General features: G+C 38.9%; 1 protein-coding gene across 10 annotated transcripts in view; it reads left to right on the forward strand.

Annotated features, from left to right (window-relative positions):
* RIC8B (RIC8 guanine nucleotide exchange factor B) overlaps positions 1–18,334 on the forward strand; it is a 116,340-nt gene extending 98,006 nt beyond the window's left edge. The window contains exons 9-14 of one of the 10 annotated variants that reach the window (XR_009550694.1): positions 2,594–2,713; positions 5,754–5,837; positions 7,607–7,729; positions 9,303–9,441; positions 10,092–10,268; positions 15,071–15,209. Coding sequence is in view for 2 of the 10 variants with exons in the window: in XM_016185058.2 (XP_016040544.1) it covers positions 2,594–2,713; positions 15,071–15,182 (232 nt within the window). In the remaining 8 variants the exon portion in view is untranslated. Of the gene's footprint in view, positions 1–2,593; positions 2,714–5,753; positions 9,442–10,091; positions 10,269–15,070 lie in introns of all 10 variants that reach the window. The other 9 variants (XR_009550691.1, XR_009550690.1, XR_009550692.1 and 6 more) reach the window with 9 other exon arrangements.
* Positions 18,335–18,728: the final 394 nt, after the last annotated feature.

The following is an 18,728-nucleotide window of genomic DNA, read 5'->3' on the forward strand; positions in this document are numbered from 1 at the left end:
CTTTACAGCGGTGAAGCAGGTCTGCAGGTGTCTATCTCTCCCCCTCCTCTCTCCATTTCTTTGTCCTATCCAACAATGACAACAATAATAACTACAATAAAACAGCAAGAGCAACAAAAGAGAATAAATAATTTTTAAAAAGAAAAAATATATCTTCCCAGATGTGATTTCTTATTCGTAACTCACAAGATCACTAATATAAGGGTCAGAGGTATAGCTGCACATCCACTCCTGCCACCATAGTTCTCCCAAGACCTAATTTTTTTTTTTTTGTCTGTTTAGCATTGGGCATATGCATATAACAATCTGATTTATTAGACTACCCAGGTGTCTTCCTTTTAGGAGCACCTAGAAAAAAAGGACAATGAATGGTTGAAGTAGGGACACTGGCCCACTGACTTTTTAAATTATTTTGACTCTAGTACTGCTCTGAAATATTCAGTGCCAAGATTGAACCTGGGGCCTTACATGTGTGATTCCTGAGCTCTACCATAAGACTACCTTTCACAACCTGACCCAGCAGGTTTTGAGCATATGATTTAATAATGGTTTACAGAATCATTAGATTATAGAGGTAAAGTTCTACACCAAACATACTCCCCAAAGCCCTGTACCCCCCACAATAGCACTCAGTATTAGAGACTTTTTTTTCAATTTCATGTGTTGTAGTTGTCTTTAACTCCAGGTTAAACTCCAGTTGCATTAAATAATGTGCCCCATAACTTTTCATGTCACTGGATCATCACCATTCCAGGCCAACTTTTCCAGGTAAAGAGGGAAAGGCACCAAAGCTTCCTTCAGTATGGTGGGAGCCGGGCTCAGACTCAGCAAAGTAAGCACACTATCCAAGTGAGCTACCTCAGAACTTCTTTATCTAGTCGTTTCTTTGTGAACGTGGGGTGCATAAATCGCAGGGAATTAGTGTTTCCATGTCCTGGATAAAAGGCCTGATTGTTGGATCATAAGTTATTTCCAGTTTATTTAAGGACTGTCTGTACTATTTTTCCATATTTTTCAGTTTCCATTCCCATCAACAGGGTTTTTGTCCACATCCTTACCAACACTTGTGCTTCTTAGTCTAACCATATGTCAATATCATCTGGAAATTTAAAAAATATAGTTAGTCTCCAGGGAGGCTCAAGCCTTTCCTTTAATGTTACCCAAATAATTTTAATATAGTGGCAACCGTGAGGGTTTTCAGACTTTGCCCAGAACCTCTGAACGTGGAAGCACTCGAGTGCTGATACACTGAGCCATCTGAGCCATCTGCTTTTTGTCTTGGATATCAGCTTTGGGTACTGATTTCATGTGTTAACAAAAATAAAAGGAAGGGGTTTCTACTGCTTTGAGTAATAAAAAGCTTTAAAACCGTTGCTCTAGAATAGGTTTTTCTATAAGAATCGCAATACAATTGTTTTTGGAACAGTGAGCACTGATTTCCTCCGCCAAGACTCATGACATGCAGCCACAAAGGAATGTGGGGAAAGAAAAGTAAAACCACAGCACTGCTCAGCCCTGGCTTATGATGGTGTTGGAGATTGAACCTGGTCAGGCATGACAGTCTTTTTTTCTACATGTACAACTTTTTAAGTGAGTAGTAGTAGTAGCTAGTGACCCAGCCTTTACTCCGAATAAGAAAAGCCCTGTGTTACTAAGTTAACTTGCCCAAGTATGAGTATAAAAGTTTGCAAGCTAGCTGCCAGAGGACCTGATTGAGTGTAATGTTTTTGAAGAATTTTTTAAACCGGTTAATTTAACATGGTTCATTTGCTTTGTAGACCCCTAGAAAGCAATGTATTACCCATTTGCTGTTTGTAGATTTATTTCATTTGATTATTTAAAAAAAGTTTGTACTTGGCTGATATAAAAAAATACTGTGGCTTGTTGTCTGCTTCTCCAGAAAGATGTTTCGATATTTAGCAACCTTTGAAGTGATTTATTCAACTTCCTGAGGGGGGAGTAAAAGCATGGGTTAGTTTGTTTGGTATTAGAAATATGTACAAGATTTATGGAAAATATTCTATTTAAATTGTATTAAATATTTCCAGGTGGTGTATACCTTTTCGGGCGGGCTAGATTTTATTTCTATGTAGGTCAAATCTAATTAAAATTGCTTTTCTGCTTCATCTTTTATTATTTAACCACTTATACGACCTTCTGTGGCCTCACTAATGGACTAATTTCCTGAGATTATAAACTGGCATGCTTTCATTTTCATATTTCAGCCTGTCATAATTTTTTTCTAATTTTTTACCTATTTATGCTGTATCACAAAATGGGTTTAGTCCCTTACTTACTGATATTCATCCTAACGGCACCAATCAAATTTCATTTTTAAAAAGTAGCCATGCCTTTAAAAAAATGTTGGCAAGTTAGTTTTATTTTTTTAATAGTGATTGCCCATTTATTCCCAAAGCAAATTAGTAGGGAGAGTTAATTTTTAAATTCCTATAGCAGCTCTGTACCATAAAATTGCAATTGTCAATTTTGTGGCTATTATACTCTTTCTTATTATAACTTAAACTTGGACCAGAAAAATATAGAAAGAGCATAATTTTAAAACATACAGCATAACTTTTTTTTCTTCTTGTAGCATTAATCTTATCACTGGTCATTTAGAGGAACCAATGCCAAACCCCATAGATGAAATGACAGAAGAACAAAAAGAATATGAAGCCATGAAACTTGTCAACATGCTTGATAAACTTTCCAGGTATTGTATTCCCATCCATTTTTTTTGCTTGGTTTCTAAACAATGTTCTATTTCTTTGTCTCTCTTACTGAGAGTTACCATAGAACAGCAGCTCAGGAAATCCATGTTGATTGAGCAGGGTGGCCCAGGCAGCAGTAGTTGTCTTTTGGCTATCATGGTTTTTCTCCATGTGCCGCTTCTGGATGTGCATTCTTAAACATTTAGATGACTGTGACATTTAACCAACTAACCTCCCTGTCTTCAAAAATGGTGCAATGAGTTAGGTCCAGTGATTTTTGTTGCTGCTTATATATTTTTAAGTCTGTTTGGGGTTTTGTTCCTACTTCATTTTTTTTTTTATGTGCAAGTTTGCAATTCTATCTTTTTGGGTTGCTGCTGAAACCAGGAATTCTAAAATGACATGTACCCAACAGGAAAAAGTAGAAAAGGAATACCTTAAATGATGGCAGTTACACTCAGGGGTTCTAAAAACAGTCTGCAGTTCTTGCTTTATAACAGCCAGTTTTGAAAATAAAATATATACTAATCAAGGAGTCATCTTGGAGGAGTTAATAGAAATATTAATTCCTTTCACACTTGGCTGAATTGCTCTACTTTCTGGTTCTTTGAGTCACTACCTCCTTTAAGCCATCTCGAGTGAGTGTTTCTGTGTGCTGGTCGCAGCTGTTACTTAAAGGTGAATTTTTTTTTCTGGTCATCTTTTTCACAGCAACTATTCAAAGACTAGTAGTAGCATTTAAGAAAATTAAGAAATATAATGGCCCAAAAGCTAATAATTAAAGAAGGTCTAACAAAGCAACAAGCAAAGGCTAAGAACACAGGAAAAGGTAGAGATGTCCAAAGGCTGATATGGAGAGACACTGGAGAGGGTGAGCTTTCTTCAAGTGATGCTGGTGACATGATAGAAGATACTTAGAAATATGTAACTTGATAACAGTCAAGACTAGAACTTACTGACTTACAGCTATTCTTTTTAAGTTTTCTGTTCTCTTCCAAGAAGATTTCTGCTGACTGTGCTCACAATAGTCAAAAATGCATTGCTGTCTGTTTACAAATGACTTTCTCCATCCTTTAGCTTCAGAAAAGATCTAATGTGGCTAAGGAAGTGGTATTAGTGCAACTGTGGCAAACGCTAGAAGGGCAAACGCTAGAAGTGCAACTGTAGGATAAAGAACTCTGAAGGGGAAAGTGGAAAGACTTGTGCAGACATTGGTGTGACTTCTTGACTATTACTGTCATTACTTACTCTGAACCAGAGCACTGCTCAGCTGTGGCATATTGATGGTGCCAGGGGTTGAACCTGGGACTGAGCAGCCTCAGGCATGAAAGTCTTCTGCATAACCACTATCTCCCCTGTCCTAATTTGCATCATTTTCTTACAATAATAAGATCTTAAAAGTTAACGGTTGTTCTCCAGCTACCTGGATGAATAAACTCCCACCAAACTAAGGAAGTGGGAATGGAGAGCACAACTGTGTAGGAACCCACGTGCATTGGAACCCACGTGTTTGGCTTAGTGTCTTTTCATAGGGACAGAAACAAAGTTGCTGGATCCTTCCCTTTTTAATCTGAGGGGAATCCACATATCTAAGAAGCTGCCAACACTTAAACTATGCCCTAAGGAATGTGTACTTACCTAGTAGATGCCCAAGTCAATCTGAAAGTGACTGTTTTTTGCCTTGTAGAAAGCAGAGCAAATATATCTTAATTGGCTTTGTAAGCACTGATTTTGCAATTAAAATCAAAGCAAATGACAAGCTCAGGAGTATCCCTGAATCACAGACATTTTGTCTGACATATAGAGGGTTTTTTACACTATCTGCTTTTATGTGCTTTCTAACATTTGCTCTCACTAATAATGACAAAACCATATAGTGATCTGCAGGAATGCAAAGAATGAAGCCTTTATTATTGCATCTTATATGTTTGTCTTAAGTTTTTTCTCTTAACACTACTGTTTGGTTTGGGGTGGAAATGATAGTTTAAAAATAGTCCAAACTGGGAGTCGGGCTGTAGCACAGCGGGTTAAGCGCAGGTGGCGCAAAGCACAAGGACCGGCATAAGGATCCCGGTTCGAACCCCGGCTCCCCACCTGCAGGGGAGTCGCTTCACAGGCGGTGAAGCAGGTCTGCAGGTGTCTGTCTTTCTCTCCCCCTCTCTGTCTTCCCCTCCTCTCTCCATTTCTCTCTGTCCTATCCAACAACGACAGCAACAATAATAACTACAACAACAAAAACAACAAGGGCAATAAAAGGGAATAAATAAATAAAACAAATATTTAAAAAAAAATTCTATAAAAAAAAAAAAAATAGTCCAAACTTGGTATGATTCAGAGGATATTTATTAAGGCACTGTGCTAGGAAACTGAGGGTGATTCAGAAGTTAACAGTCTCTGGAGGAATGTCTACAGTCAGATCTAGACTACAAGGTGAAAGGAAGTAAGGACAAGCTAAGGTCTGGGTTAGACTTTCTCTGTGATAGTCCATTCAGTGTAGAGGCTATAGGCTGATGAAGTAATGAAAATTCCAGGTGGAGCGTAGTTTACACTCACTAAGACATAAATTAAACCCTTGGCACTTGCATATGCACCTTTCTTCCAAAGAGCTCAGATTGTTTTTAAAATCGTTATTAACATGTCAGATTCATCACTAGGAAGACAAGGTTCAAAGTATATTGCTTAGAACAGTTTAAAGCTTTCACATTCTGCTTCATAACAGAGTAGGACCTTCATTTTCCAGAACTCAAGTCCTTTGCTTTGTCTACTATGTGGCTGTGTGTGTTTGTCAGAACACTTCCTAATCATGCTCTTTAGCATTGCGCTACTGGTTAGTTCCCTCAACTATCACTCTGCCGGAGGTCCTGCATCCTCTAAGTCTTTGTTGTGCTGCAAGTGTACTATCTTTATCTGATTAATGTTCCTTCTGAAAAATGAAATCAGTTTCTCCTGGGCCTAAATTGAGAGGCATGTGAATTACGGTTAGGCTTGGAGGTGATGTGGCCAATGAATGGACACTAGACACTTCCTTTTTTCCATCCGTAGGAGAGCAGATGTGAAGGACCTGCACCAGGATGGTGGTTAGCATCAGTGGCTCCTGCCAAAGCACTTACCAAAGTGATGACTAAGGTTGGTCATGCCCAGTATTGTTACTCAGCCTGGTGTAGGGTATAGCTGTTATTCACTATCAACTCTGTAAAACCACCAATGCAAAATTTAAGATCATACTGACATTTTTATTTTATCTTCATGCCGAACATCGCCACTCCACCTCACCAGCTAGATTTCCAAGAACATAAAATAAAAGAGATTGATGCTCAGACATTCTCTTCCCACTGAATACCAACTGACAATATTCTCAGCAAAATAATAAGTGATTTAAGTTTAAGTATTTGTGGTGGCAGGAGACTTAAGAGTCTGCGAATAACCTGAACTCTGTAGCCCCACCATGCCCAGCTAGTACAGTGCCTTGCCTCCTGTGGTTTCCCCAGTTTGACTGCTCCCCAAATCTATAGGCTTTTTTTTTTTTTTTTGCTTTATATAGTAGTCCATATGGTTTAAGACTTTAAAGAATACCTTTGTAAATTTCATTTCCTAGCAAGATTTCATGAGGACTGGGAAGGAAATCCATAAGAGACTTTGGGCCATGACTGGCTGATCCGTTAGGATCTAGGACTCTGCTATGGAAATAAGCACTGAGACCTGATATTATAGAAAGCCTTATGTGAGAGCAGGGGTGAAAAAAAGGTGATGAAATTTGCCAGCCCTTCCACTTTCTTTCTCTTGAATTGAGAAAAAAAAGAAAGAAAGAAAGCCTTAAAGGAAGGGAGATCAGAACAGGGATTGCCTGTGGTTAATACAATTGCATTTACCTTAACTACAGCACACAACTCAACTATACAATAATGCAGCCTCCTCCAGAAAAGAGAGAGAATTGATTGGCTTAAGCTGAAACTAAGTTTCTGTTTTAACTTTTTAAGTCCCCTTCCTTAATTGGAAGACGGACTGATTACTGTTTTAACCACAAACACTCTGTTTATCAAAATTATCTTCTAGACTATCTACTTAAAAAATAATTGCCAGCCATTGCATACTATTGGGATATGACTTTAATAAATGTAGACAGTAGCATAAGAGAAATTCCTCATAGTCCAAAGATTTCTAGCTGGAACAGCTACTTCATACCTGAAAAGATACTTCTTCCATTATAGCCAAGTTACCCGGCTTACAATTTTAACTATAATTATACCCCTCTTTGTAGGGAATGGAGGAAATATTTTTCAGAACACTTTAGGAGTGGGGTCCAGTTTTTAAAGCTTGTGAGATCTGTTGTAGATAAAATAAAAAGATCTTAGATCTGTGCATGGTTGCCACAGCCTGGACTGGGAAGTCCTATATAAATAATGAAGTTCACTGACTTTCGAAGACTCAGTGCAAAAAATAGACTATCTTAGTAGGGATTTTATATTTAAAATATTTTGATGTGTTAGCACATTTTTTTCAATATGACTACTAGAACACTTACAGATTATGTATATATGGTATACACTTGTGGTTTACATTTCTGTTAGTAAGTGCTGTACTATATCATTAATATACACTATAAAGATTACGTAGGACCCAGCCAATATTCCAGCTAGACAACTCTTACCTTTTGGGAGGCATTACCCCTTAACTCAGCAGTAGGAAATGACTGAGCTCTTAGTTTAAGTACCAGATGCAGTGACTTCTATTTGTTAGAGATACATGAAGTAAGAACAGTCTCCACTGGTTATTTGTTCTTAGTTATTACTCTCTTCTAAATCTGATTTTGAAGAGCATGTAAGAACTTACTATTTCTTCATTCAGCAGTGTCATTTGACTTGCTGGTCTCTTGTATTTCCTTTCGGACATGATAGGAAAGGTCTACGGATGAATTGAATTACATAGAAATAATCAAGAAAACATAAGGATAATGAGTCTTACTCTGCAAGTGCTAACCTCTTCCTCAGCATTTTTTTTATCATGCTGTTTAATGTGAGGTAGGTAGCCAATTTTAGAGGCTTTGCATGTGATCTAACAGAAATGAGAATAATAAGACTAATATTTGTGTGGTGTTTTAAATTCTTCTCTCTCTATTATCTCTGAGTCAGGTATGAAGTACGTTGAACCAGAGATTAAATGACTGGCTCAAGGTCAGGCATCGACTTAGTTCTCACTCTTCAGATTCCAAATCATTCTATTTGAAAAATCTCTCAAAAAATCCATCAATATCATTTTAAATGCAGAATATCTTATTTAAAACAGCACAAAGAAAAATAAGCACATTTTTCTAAGAAGAGAATTGTGATTTGGAGGCTATATATTGCTTTTTTTTGAATTCCATAGTGAGAGCGTCTCAAATATCAGGTCAGGTGCTGTACTGTATCTGTACAGCCTGTACTGCATTACAAACAAAAAACCTTAGATGGAGGAAATTAATAATATAAAATCTTTCAGTTATTCCAACAAGAATGATCATAGATATTCTAACAAGTTTTTATGTTTAATAGGATCACATTTTCAAAATATTTGTGGCAGAGACAGCTACACCATTGCTTCACCACTCAGAGCCTGGATCCTTACACCAATGAAAAAAAAAAAAATGGACAAAGCTTCCTTATGGGGCTGTTACACTATATAGCTCACCTCCCAAATGATCCCAGTCCCAAAGCTAGATGGTAAGGACTGGAGAAAGAATATTTTATTACTGATATTTAAAAGTATACCATAAGAGGGGTGGGCATATAATTCTACACTGTTCCCTCCATCAGAAACTGCAATAGTTCTCAACTGGGGAAAAATTAAGTCTAACAACTTGAAATGGGAAATCTACCACACCCATTCTATTCACTGGGTTGGTGAAAGAGCTAAGAAAAATGAGGCACCAGAGTCCAGTCCAAAAGGACACTATGTAGCTGAATACCCAGCATCAAAGTATTTCTATAAGAAAAAAGGTTTAAACATACTTAAAGGACTGTTACAAATGACTAGGAAATCCATTGTACTTCAATGGATTATATAGATTATATCTCAAATATACACTCAATCATAGCAAAAGATTACAGAGCTTCTTTCTTGGGCTATCAGCCTCCATTTTAGTGAACATTTTGGGAAAAGCTCTATTAATTAAAATACTTTACTTATGTACTAATTTATCATCCTGCCTTTCAAATGTGAAAAGAAACTACACATAAAATGGCTAATTTAAAATGTCAGCCTTCTTTTTTCCAAGCCAGCCTTACATTAAAAGCAGGAATCCCTTGCCAAAGAAATGGTTCCCAATTATCCCATCTTGGGTTTTCTTATACATTGTACAGAAGTCAACAAAACAAGTATGTAACAGAACCTGCCAAATAGCAGCCACCCTCATTAAAAACAGAGAATTAATCGGGGTGATTGAAGGAGTCAATGCTTCATAGATTCCCCCCTTTTCTAATCATAGAACAAAATATGTTACATAAAAGGATCAGAACTATTATGTAGTATTCAATTAGAGGGAGGTGAATAGGTCTCTAACATGCTGTTTTATCAAAAGAGCAGACTGGTGTTTGCATGACTGTTGTTTCATTACAGACCCTGTCATTAATTCCATGTGTCAATACTGCCCTGTAGTACACAGAGCAGACAAGAAAGAAGAGCCCTTGAAAACAAGGGAATGATTTTTGAGTCGTTATCAAGCTAAGTGGCAAGCGGGAAGCTGAAACTCGTATAGGTAAATTCGAAGGGACTCTTGGGAGATTTGCAAGTGGGAAACAAGAATGCATTTTACCAACTGCTTAATTATGTCCTGTTTTTCAACAAGTACACTTGAATTGAATGCTTTGTTTGTACTGCACAACAGAATGTGCTGTGGGCAAGAGTATTCTCTTGCTTCCAGGTCAAGTATAGTGTTTTATACACATACACATCTGGCCTGTTCTATCTATAATGTGCGAATGGGTATGTTAGTATATGAGCCCCAATATCGTATACTCTGTTCTGGGGAGAAGAGTTATAAAGAAATCAGACACCCTACAAAGTAGAACCTACTATAAGGTTCTGAAAAGGTATAGAATTCCAGACATACCAGAATACCATACTTTCAGGGAAATGTTAAAATACTTTATCTGAGGGACAAAAAAAAAGACCAGAAAAAATAAAATATGGTATAAATCCCATAATCTCCCACCCACACTTCACCTCCCAAAATCTTCAACATATTTTTTGGTTTCTACTAGCAGTCCTAAAAGGTTAGGCTGGGGTAAAAATAGATTTCCTTTTTGGACGTGCTTTATCTGTGTCCTCATGCCTGGCCAAGTCCTTATAGATTATGGTTCCTTATCATTTAGTAAGATCAAATTTCTAAATGATGTTTCGTTCCAGTTGAACATTCTTGGAGGCTTATCTCTTCCCTGGCCAGATGCCTGATCAGATGAGAAGCCCGCCATGATACTGTCACAGTGCCTAGAATGGGCTCTTTATCCAGTAGCCATCACTGTACTTTTTGATGATAACGAGGGCAGTCTTAACTTGTGTTAAGGCCTGTGTATAGCATTGAAGGTAAGTATGAAGGAGTTGTTGCTATGTGAATATCTTAATCCTGATACATTTTTAATATCTAGTGCCTCCCATTTTACCTTGATATACACATCTGACACCTAGTCATTCTTTGTAGGTGGAACCATCATAATTTAGAACTAGTATTTTTTGTGAAATGGTCTTATTGACAGCCCTTACTGCACTTGATCCTTCCTTGTAACACATGTCATTGCTTGATTTTTGCAGTAATTCTAATCACCTACTATTAACTTTGCAGAGAGATTTTGTGATCTTGGAGTGTAGCAGTAACAAGTAGGATGCTGTTTGATTTTTAGGCTTAGAGTATCTTGATTTCTAGAAGCAAAGGCTTAGTCATGCGTGCTAGTGTCTTAAAAACCTAGAAGCTTTAAAACCAAATTTATTCTGTATTCTGTACTCAACATTTAGATTCATAAAATAGAATCTTGGGGATCATCTTGTCCAACCCCTGTATTTTATGGATAGACTTAAACCCAAAGAACTCGGAAATGGCTTGCCCCCATAAGTTGCTGGGAGATTTGATCCTAGAGTCTAGACACCCTCTAAGAATGCTGGGAAGATAGCAACTGCTTATGCACCTCTCTCATGCCTTGAGGCTTGGAGGTCCCAGGTTCAGTCCTCAGCACCACTCTAAACCACAGCTAAACAGTGCTCTTAAAAACAAACAAAAAACCTGAGTCTACTTTAGTGGTTGGAAAATCCATTGATTCACCAGGGAAATAAGCATAGTTAAATGATTCCTGGTGAATAGTTCTGTGCCATTCTTCCTTTCTGCTATGATACTACATTCTTTCAGTGGAAGTGTATCCATCACCTACTGTCATAGATACTACAGAGTTGAGTTGGTTGGAACTCAACATGGACTCTGCCTCTCAAATTGCTCATAGTCTAGTGGAGAATGAGAAATTCTTAGAAAGCATACAAAGCTTCCTAAAGACTGATAATACCTTTTTTTAACTCTACATTTTGGTGATTAAAGTGAATCTGTTATAAATCTAACCCCAGAGGACATCGTAATATTCTACAGTTTCATAGAAAGGGAAGTTATCAGCTGTCACTAAATTTGGTTCATAGAGGATCTGTAAGGCACTGTGCTAGAAATGGACATGGAGTGATATTGTCTCATTAGCCATCCAACTTACAGTTACTTAATTAATATTTGTAGTTAATTAATATTTGTAAATGTGAGGCCTTTGAAATAGAAGATAAAAATATACATCTGTACCCCATTATCTTTTATTTGAGGTTGTTTTTTTTTTTTTTTTAACTTCAGCTAAGCCAGCATGCTTGCATATATAACTAACTCTTGCTTCTGTGCTTTTGCTTCACTACTTCTGGGAAACCTTTTCCCCCATGAATCAGTAGTGGTCTGGCCCTGAATTCCATCTCCTGCAGGAAGCCCATAATCAGCAACCCTGCTGTGTCCCTCCTCCATGCACAGAGCCCATCTGACTAGAGGAGTGACATTTATGTGGGATTCATTACAACAGCTTGCTGATACAGATACAACAGATCTTACATGAAATAATAGTCCAGTATAGTTATTTTTCAGACATTTTAGGTGTGAATCTTTTATCAAAGATATAAAGGGGGCGATTGGAAATGTTAACAGGGCGTGAGACTTGGTTCCTAAAAAGAATAAAGCCACACCTGTAAGTGACTTCTCTCCTCCCATTCCTAAAAAGGACAAGAAAGCTCCTTTAAGCAAGTTTCTCATACAAAAGGGCATGTTGATCAGCTGTCAAACTAAGAAAAGCAGGGCTCTGCCTGTTAATCATCTTAAGCTTGTCGATCTGCTGTTCTCTAACTCAATTTTTAATGTGTGTGTTTTCTATTCTGAGCTGACTGAAAGCTTCTTGAGCACAGGGACCATGTCTTTTACTTGCTTCTGCATATTCTTTCCCCACTTATTCCAGAGAGCGCCCTACCAGGTAGGGGTAGGTATTCCATCAGTACTGAAAGAAAAGCATCTTGTGTGGTTCTAGCCATTGCACTTTCTCTGTATTGTGACCTTTGCCCCTATGACAGTGAAGGGGGTGGGGGGGCTATTCCTACTCTAAGTATACAGAAAAGGAAATTGAAATTTAAGGTCTTAGTGCTTCTAAGTGTATCAGGATTAGACTCTAGATCAATCTGATTCTATAACCTGTATGTGCTTGACTGAACCTCAACAGCAAAACAGGTAGGACTCCTTTGTAGTTGACAGAACTGTCTCATCTGTGTCACTGGTTACTACTGGGATCCTGCTACCAGCAGGATCCCCATTTCACAGACAGGGAACCAGACCTTCAAAACAGACTTTCTGCTCCTGATCTCCCACACACACATTATCTTATTTGTGGAATCGCATGAAATGTCTACAAGTCCAAGCACTGCATGGAGCCATAGGGAAGAGAAAATAACTCAGACTCTCAGGAGCATCAATGTTAATAGCATAGGGTGGTAAATGGGACAACCTCTAATAGCTCACAAATACAAATTTAAAATCTGGAGTTCTTTAATCCACAAGTGAATTCTTACAATTTGTCTTTAAAGTCTTACAGTGCTATTAAGTATTCAAAAAATGAGGGAGTAGGAATGACTGATTTGAAAGTATTTGTCTGGGTGAAAAATTGTTAGCTACCTTGTACAACTTAACTAACAGCAGTGAAAACAAGTTGTATAATTTTTTTCTATGTGGCTATATAGAAAAACCCTATTAGTTATAGAAAGACATTTAAACGGGAACAGAAAACTCAGCTTTCTAGCTGTTTATGTTAGAACAGTGTTCATACCCTGAGCAATGTCCCCATCAAACCAGCTTCACCTGTTGTGTCCTTGCTCTAGTGAATGATTCGCCATCCTTAGAGGCACTCGAACTCAGTAAATCACAGATCTAAGCTCAGAAATGTTTCCTTTTCTTCCCACAGTCCAGTTTCTGTCTCCTCTCACACACTGAAACAGTACCATCTTAGCTTGACTGCCACCAGCCCCCTTCCCACACTTTTTCCAGTGAGTGTCACTGCTGCCAGAGGTGCTTCCCTGTCTGATAGCCTGGACTGGGCACTCCTCCCAGGCCAGGATCTTCACTCTGGCATGCAAGACTGGACTACTAGACCGCAGACTACCTTTGCAGCCTTACCTCTTGCTGCTCCTTCATTATCCCCAAACACTGTACCCTGTCACAGCACAGGAAAGAGATAATCCAGAAAGATCTACACAATCACATGAGTAGATGGGGCTGAACAGAACCCACTGTTTACTCACCTCTGCCTGACCCAGGACTCTCCCTCGGTGGGGGGTCCCCCCACCTTTCCCAGGCAGTGTGGTCTGTGTACATTTCAAGAGGTGCCACAGTTCTTGACCCACCATGTTCTGGGTCAACCCTCCTTCCTTACCAATGTTGACATGGTTGGGGCACAGCTATTGTACAGCCCCTCAGAGCAGATAGTCACCTGTGCTGCCACAGAAGACTTTGGGACTGGGACACAGGAGACCTTGCCCAGATCCAACTCTGCCATCAGCTATGGGCCCTTCAGTAAGTCACTCAGTCTCCTTAAGTGGGTTGGACTAAATGATCTCTAAGGCCCCTTCTATTTTAAGTTCTGGGATTCTAACACCATTTCTTTGGCTCAGAACTCACATTAAGTTCCAGGAACCTCAATTTAACCAGTCAGTCTCACACAGACAGATGTTCCAAAGTCTCAGAGAAATAACCCGGTACTAGCCAGAACTGCTTGACTAGGCTCCTGTTGACTTACCTAACGATGACGGAGCCACTCTAACCCTCCCCGGGATGTTTTGCTGCGTATTTTAACACCCTCACACTGCTGTGGCTGAGCCAAGGGACCAAGGGGGTGGAGAGGTTTGGTTATTTCTCTTCATGCCAAATTTTACCAACATTACAGCTGCTGCCATGTATGTTCTGGGTTCAGGGAGTGATGCCCATTTCTGTGAGAAATAAGTATTGAGCAGCTCACGTGCCTCTTCAAAGCTACTCTAGGAGTGCACTGCTGACAGCTAGCTGCTCTACAGGTATATCTGTCATCATCTCCTCGTAGTCAAGTAAGAGCCTATGAAAAGATTAAGTAAATCTTTCCTAATGCTTTTTGATTGGCTTAATCAGTAATCATCTTTAGGTGAAGCTGTAACTTGTGGAGTAGATATAATTGGATTAGCTGAAAAGAGGCAGTTGGGGAGCTTTGAAGAGATTAAAATGGCTGTCAATCCCATAATTAAACTGCCACAAACAAAAGCAACTGTGTTTTTTTTATAAAGGAAAGAAAAGGGAGGGAGAAAGCAAGGGAAGGCCAACCAATTTGAAATGAATCTGTAAGTACTTTTATGTATCACTCGAGATGGGAGAGGTAGAATCAAATCTGGCAGATTTATTCTATTGATATGAATTTATATCAAAATCTCACAAGTGTATGCTTGGCCTACTGGAACAGGTGAAATTTTGGCACCTTCCACTTCACTATAATAAAAAGTCCACAAAAAGGAAAGCAAAGTTGATTATCAAAACAGAAGAGACCTGCTCCTTGTCCTGAGCCTATTTAGACCTTGACTTTTCATACTTTTAATTGGCTTATAGGTTTGGCCTGTGTGAATGAAGTCTTTTATCTCCCTCTTTTTCTTTTCACACCCTTTCATCTTTCCTGTTACAAACACACAGAGCTTGAGGGAAAATACTTCGTTTTTTAAGAGACTTTTCTTTTTAAAAGGATGTGGACTCAGGCAGGGGGGATGGGTGTGTGTGTGATGCTAGTGAATACTTTCTCTCTCTCTTTTATCTCCTTTTGCAGAGAGGAGTTGCTTAAACCAATGGGACTGAAACCTGATGGGACAATAACGCCTTTGGAAGAAGCACTCAGCCAGTACTCTGTCATCGAAGAGACCAGCTCTGATACAGACTGAAAACATCACCTGCTCAACTCTCAGTACTGCTTTTTTCAGCATCTTTTTTTCTTTAGCTCCAGGGGAATCTCTCTCTCTAAACGTGTATGCCCTTGCTTTGGCTAGAAACACATTAACTGGTTTGCTCATTGAGAAGCCAGTGTATTTCTAAGAGGTGATCCTTTGTTTTTGCGATACTGAAGCATTCGTGCAGAGCTGCAGGGGCTAGACACAGAAAACAAGTCTGTCTGGTCAGGCTACAACTGAAGGACGTCATCCTCTAATGCAACCCTGGTCGGATCGGGCAGTTGTGTGGCAGGATTCATAGATTTAGCCATCCCCCGCCCCCCCCCAGCTCTTTCCAGCAGGCAGACAGACAGGGGTACACTGGAGGAGCCAAGAGTTGCTAAATAAGGGCTGAAGCAAGTGGCTTGTTAGATGAAGACTGACTTAAGGGAAGCCAAGCAGCTGCTCCAGAAGCCTAACCCCTTCATTTCAGTTTTATAAAAATTCATACAAACACACACACAGCCCCAGACCTGCAAACTGATTACACTCTCAAGTTTGTATGTCACTTCTCTAGAACAGTACATTTCGCCCCTGTAAAGCGTTATGAATGATGTGTTTAGTTCTGAGGCACGTATAAATGCCTACTTATTCCTTAATGTATCAGAACACTAGTACCGTAGAACTGAACCCCTGTCTGCATCATGACATGGGGAACATGCATTCTGAGTTCTCTCTCAGATGTCAGGAACACAGGTCCTCCAACCCAGCGGAGGGAACAGACTCAGAGTGGCCACTGCTGGGGGTGATGACATTGGCAGCACCCATTTGTACATACATGTTGTAAATGGAGACTGTGTGTGTGCTCCCTTTCTACTCTCTGTCGTCAGTTTAATGGTAACTTTATTTATTAAAAAGAGAAACACATAGTTACTATTAAACTGATTAAGGCTGTTTATTTTTACTTTTAGAATTGGTCATATGATGTAGAAAATGAATCATGCAGTAGTAGACCATAGGTCTAATTAACCAGTGGCTAAAGTTGAAAAGAGGTTGGTTTCTTTATATGTATGTGTATGTATATGTAAATATATCTAAAGTTTAATATATATACATACACATATATATACACACAGATAATGTGCTTAACCACTGCCTTTTAAAACTTCAAATAAAACATTGGGGTTGATTGAATTTAGCCATCTGTGTGTGTTTCTTTATAGATACACAGGGTAAAATACTACACAGTTTATGCTTTGTTAAAAGTGCTTTTTACATCCATCTTCACTTATAAATTTTTTTAAAAGCTAGGGAAGTACATGGGAGTATTAGTGAATAGATTGTATATTTATTAGAAACTACTTCTGGCAAAACAACAAATCAGGAATTGAGTTTTAAAGGGCCTTTTAGCTGCCAAAAGAGATGTCACAAATTTCTTTACACTTTCTTGCCTTTTTAATGAAATTTGCAGATGTTTCTAACATGTTTTGCTATCTAGCTTTTAGCCACCCCCACCCAAAAAAGGCAAAGTAAGGACTGCCAGTGGAAAGGCAGACCTACTGAGAACAGTAAAAGGTTAACTGAAAAACCAAGATGATAGAATAAGAAGATAGAAATATATATATATTTAAAACATACCACTGCAAATCTGGGACAGCCTATTTCCCAAAGGATGTTTAGTTGACCCAGAAAATTTCTGTACAAAATATGGTGCAGAAACTTAAGGTCATTATGAGAATTGAGTTTCTTTTGAAAAAATTTAAATTCAGAATACTCTATAGAAAGAAAATATTTTAGGATTTTCTTAGAAAATGCTGGGAGAAGTTGTGGGTGACCCATTTCTAATAGAATTAAATCTGGCAATTCATAATTTTAGAATAAGTGATAAAAAGTTTAGAGAAAAATTAAGTATTTTTGTTACTTCATTCTACAAATGCATTTTTTAAATATTTTTATAATTTCTACAATCAAATAGCTTTGGCTAGATTGTCAACTTACCTAAGTGAAGATACATTTAATGAAATACCATCTTACCAGCTTGATACAGAGTTAAGTGTTTGAACAGTCCTGTTGGAGTAGCTGTGCTCTATTTTCAGTGAATTCTGTTTCATTTTGAGTTTCCCTGGATTAAGCTTGTTTTTGAAGAAAGAATTTGCAGGGGGAGCTGAGAGTAGCCTCACCCTGCTTACAGAAAGCTCTAACGTCTATCTGTTGAGCGCATACTACCTGCGGGGCTTTTCATGTGTGTTATGTCTTGTATCCTCCACACATCTCATGATACAGATCATCTCTGGAAAGTGAAAAGTTACCCAAAACCATGCAGCGAGGAAGTCCAACTCAGTTGGCCCAACTCCCACCTCCTCCTCTCCACACTGCCCTCCTGGGCTCCTTGTGACTCTGCCATGCTGGGAGGATGGTGATTCTCAGGCCATTTTAAGCAATAATTAATAAGCAGAATCAGAGAACTTTTTAAGCATAGGGGTGACCTGGAGGTGCAGCAGTGTGTGAATGGGAAACTTACTCAGCTAGTACTGGATTTCAGGCAAGGACCCAAAATCCTTTAGGTCAGAGACCAGAGCTATAGGCTACCCTAGAGCTCTTCCTGGCCATGGCAGCTGGCAGGAGGGATGGTAACCGGCACCAGGTCTCGGTCCCTCTGTCCCCATTCCTCTTGACCTTTGAAACAGCTTGAAGGGATGTGTCCTAAAGCAAGGCATTTGAGCTGCTGCTCTCAAGTGACAACAGATTTGTGGACCCTTCCCCATGCACAGGGCTCCTGTGCGCAGGCAGGGGTCATCATCCCTCTATAAATGAGCAGGCAGTGAGGTGGTGCAAGCACAAAACAGCTTCTGGTACCACTGCAGTTTTGTGACTTGCCTGTACTATCCTCTGAATCAATTCCTTTCCCCCCAATTATAAAAGTAATATATGTTTATTGTGGAAAGTTTGAAAAAATGCAGAAAATAATAAAGTTTAATAATTCACCCCAAGTCCCATCACCTTGAGGTAATCATTGTTCATGTTTTAGTGTACTTCTGTATTTTTTCTATGCATATATAATTTATTTTACTACAAGTTTGGGATCATGCTGTACTTACAGACTTGTATCCTGCTTTCTTCTCTAACATTGTGAGCATTTTCCCATGTCAATAAATATTCTTCAAAAACGTGTGGCTATATGATATTCCATGATATTAACTGTGACAAGTATTAACTGCCTACTCACAGCATTCATCTTTCTCACTAACAAACATTGTCACCAACCAGCCCCCACCAAGGTGCCTGCTGTGCTGAAAAGCTACCCAGCCACACAGCTTGCAAAACCTCTTGCCAGCTTCGGCATGACACTTAGGTGAAGTGCCCAAATCAGTTACAGCTCTTCTCAAGAATTAGCATCTGGAAACAGCAAGATACTTAGGTGACAGAGAGGTCAGTGAGAATGGAGAGAAAGAATTGTTGACCATATTTACTTCTCCAATCCAGTTATTGACCAAATCCTTCAATACAGCTCCAGAGTTGGAAGACTCACAAAGATGGGGAGAGGTGTCATCTTAAGAAAAG

This window comes from Erinaceus europaeus, chromosome 7 (genome assembly GCF_950295315.1).
Source record: "Erinaceus europaeus chromosome 7, mEriEur2.1, whole genome shotgun sequence".
Lineage (NCBI taxonomy): Eukaryota > Metazoa > Chordata > Mammalia > Eulipotyphla > Erinaceidae > Erinaceus > Erinaceus europaeus.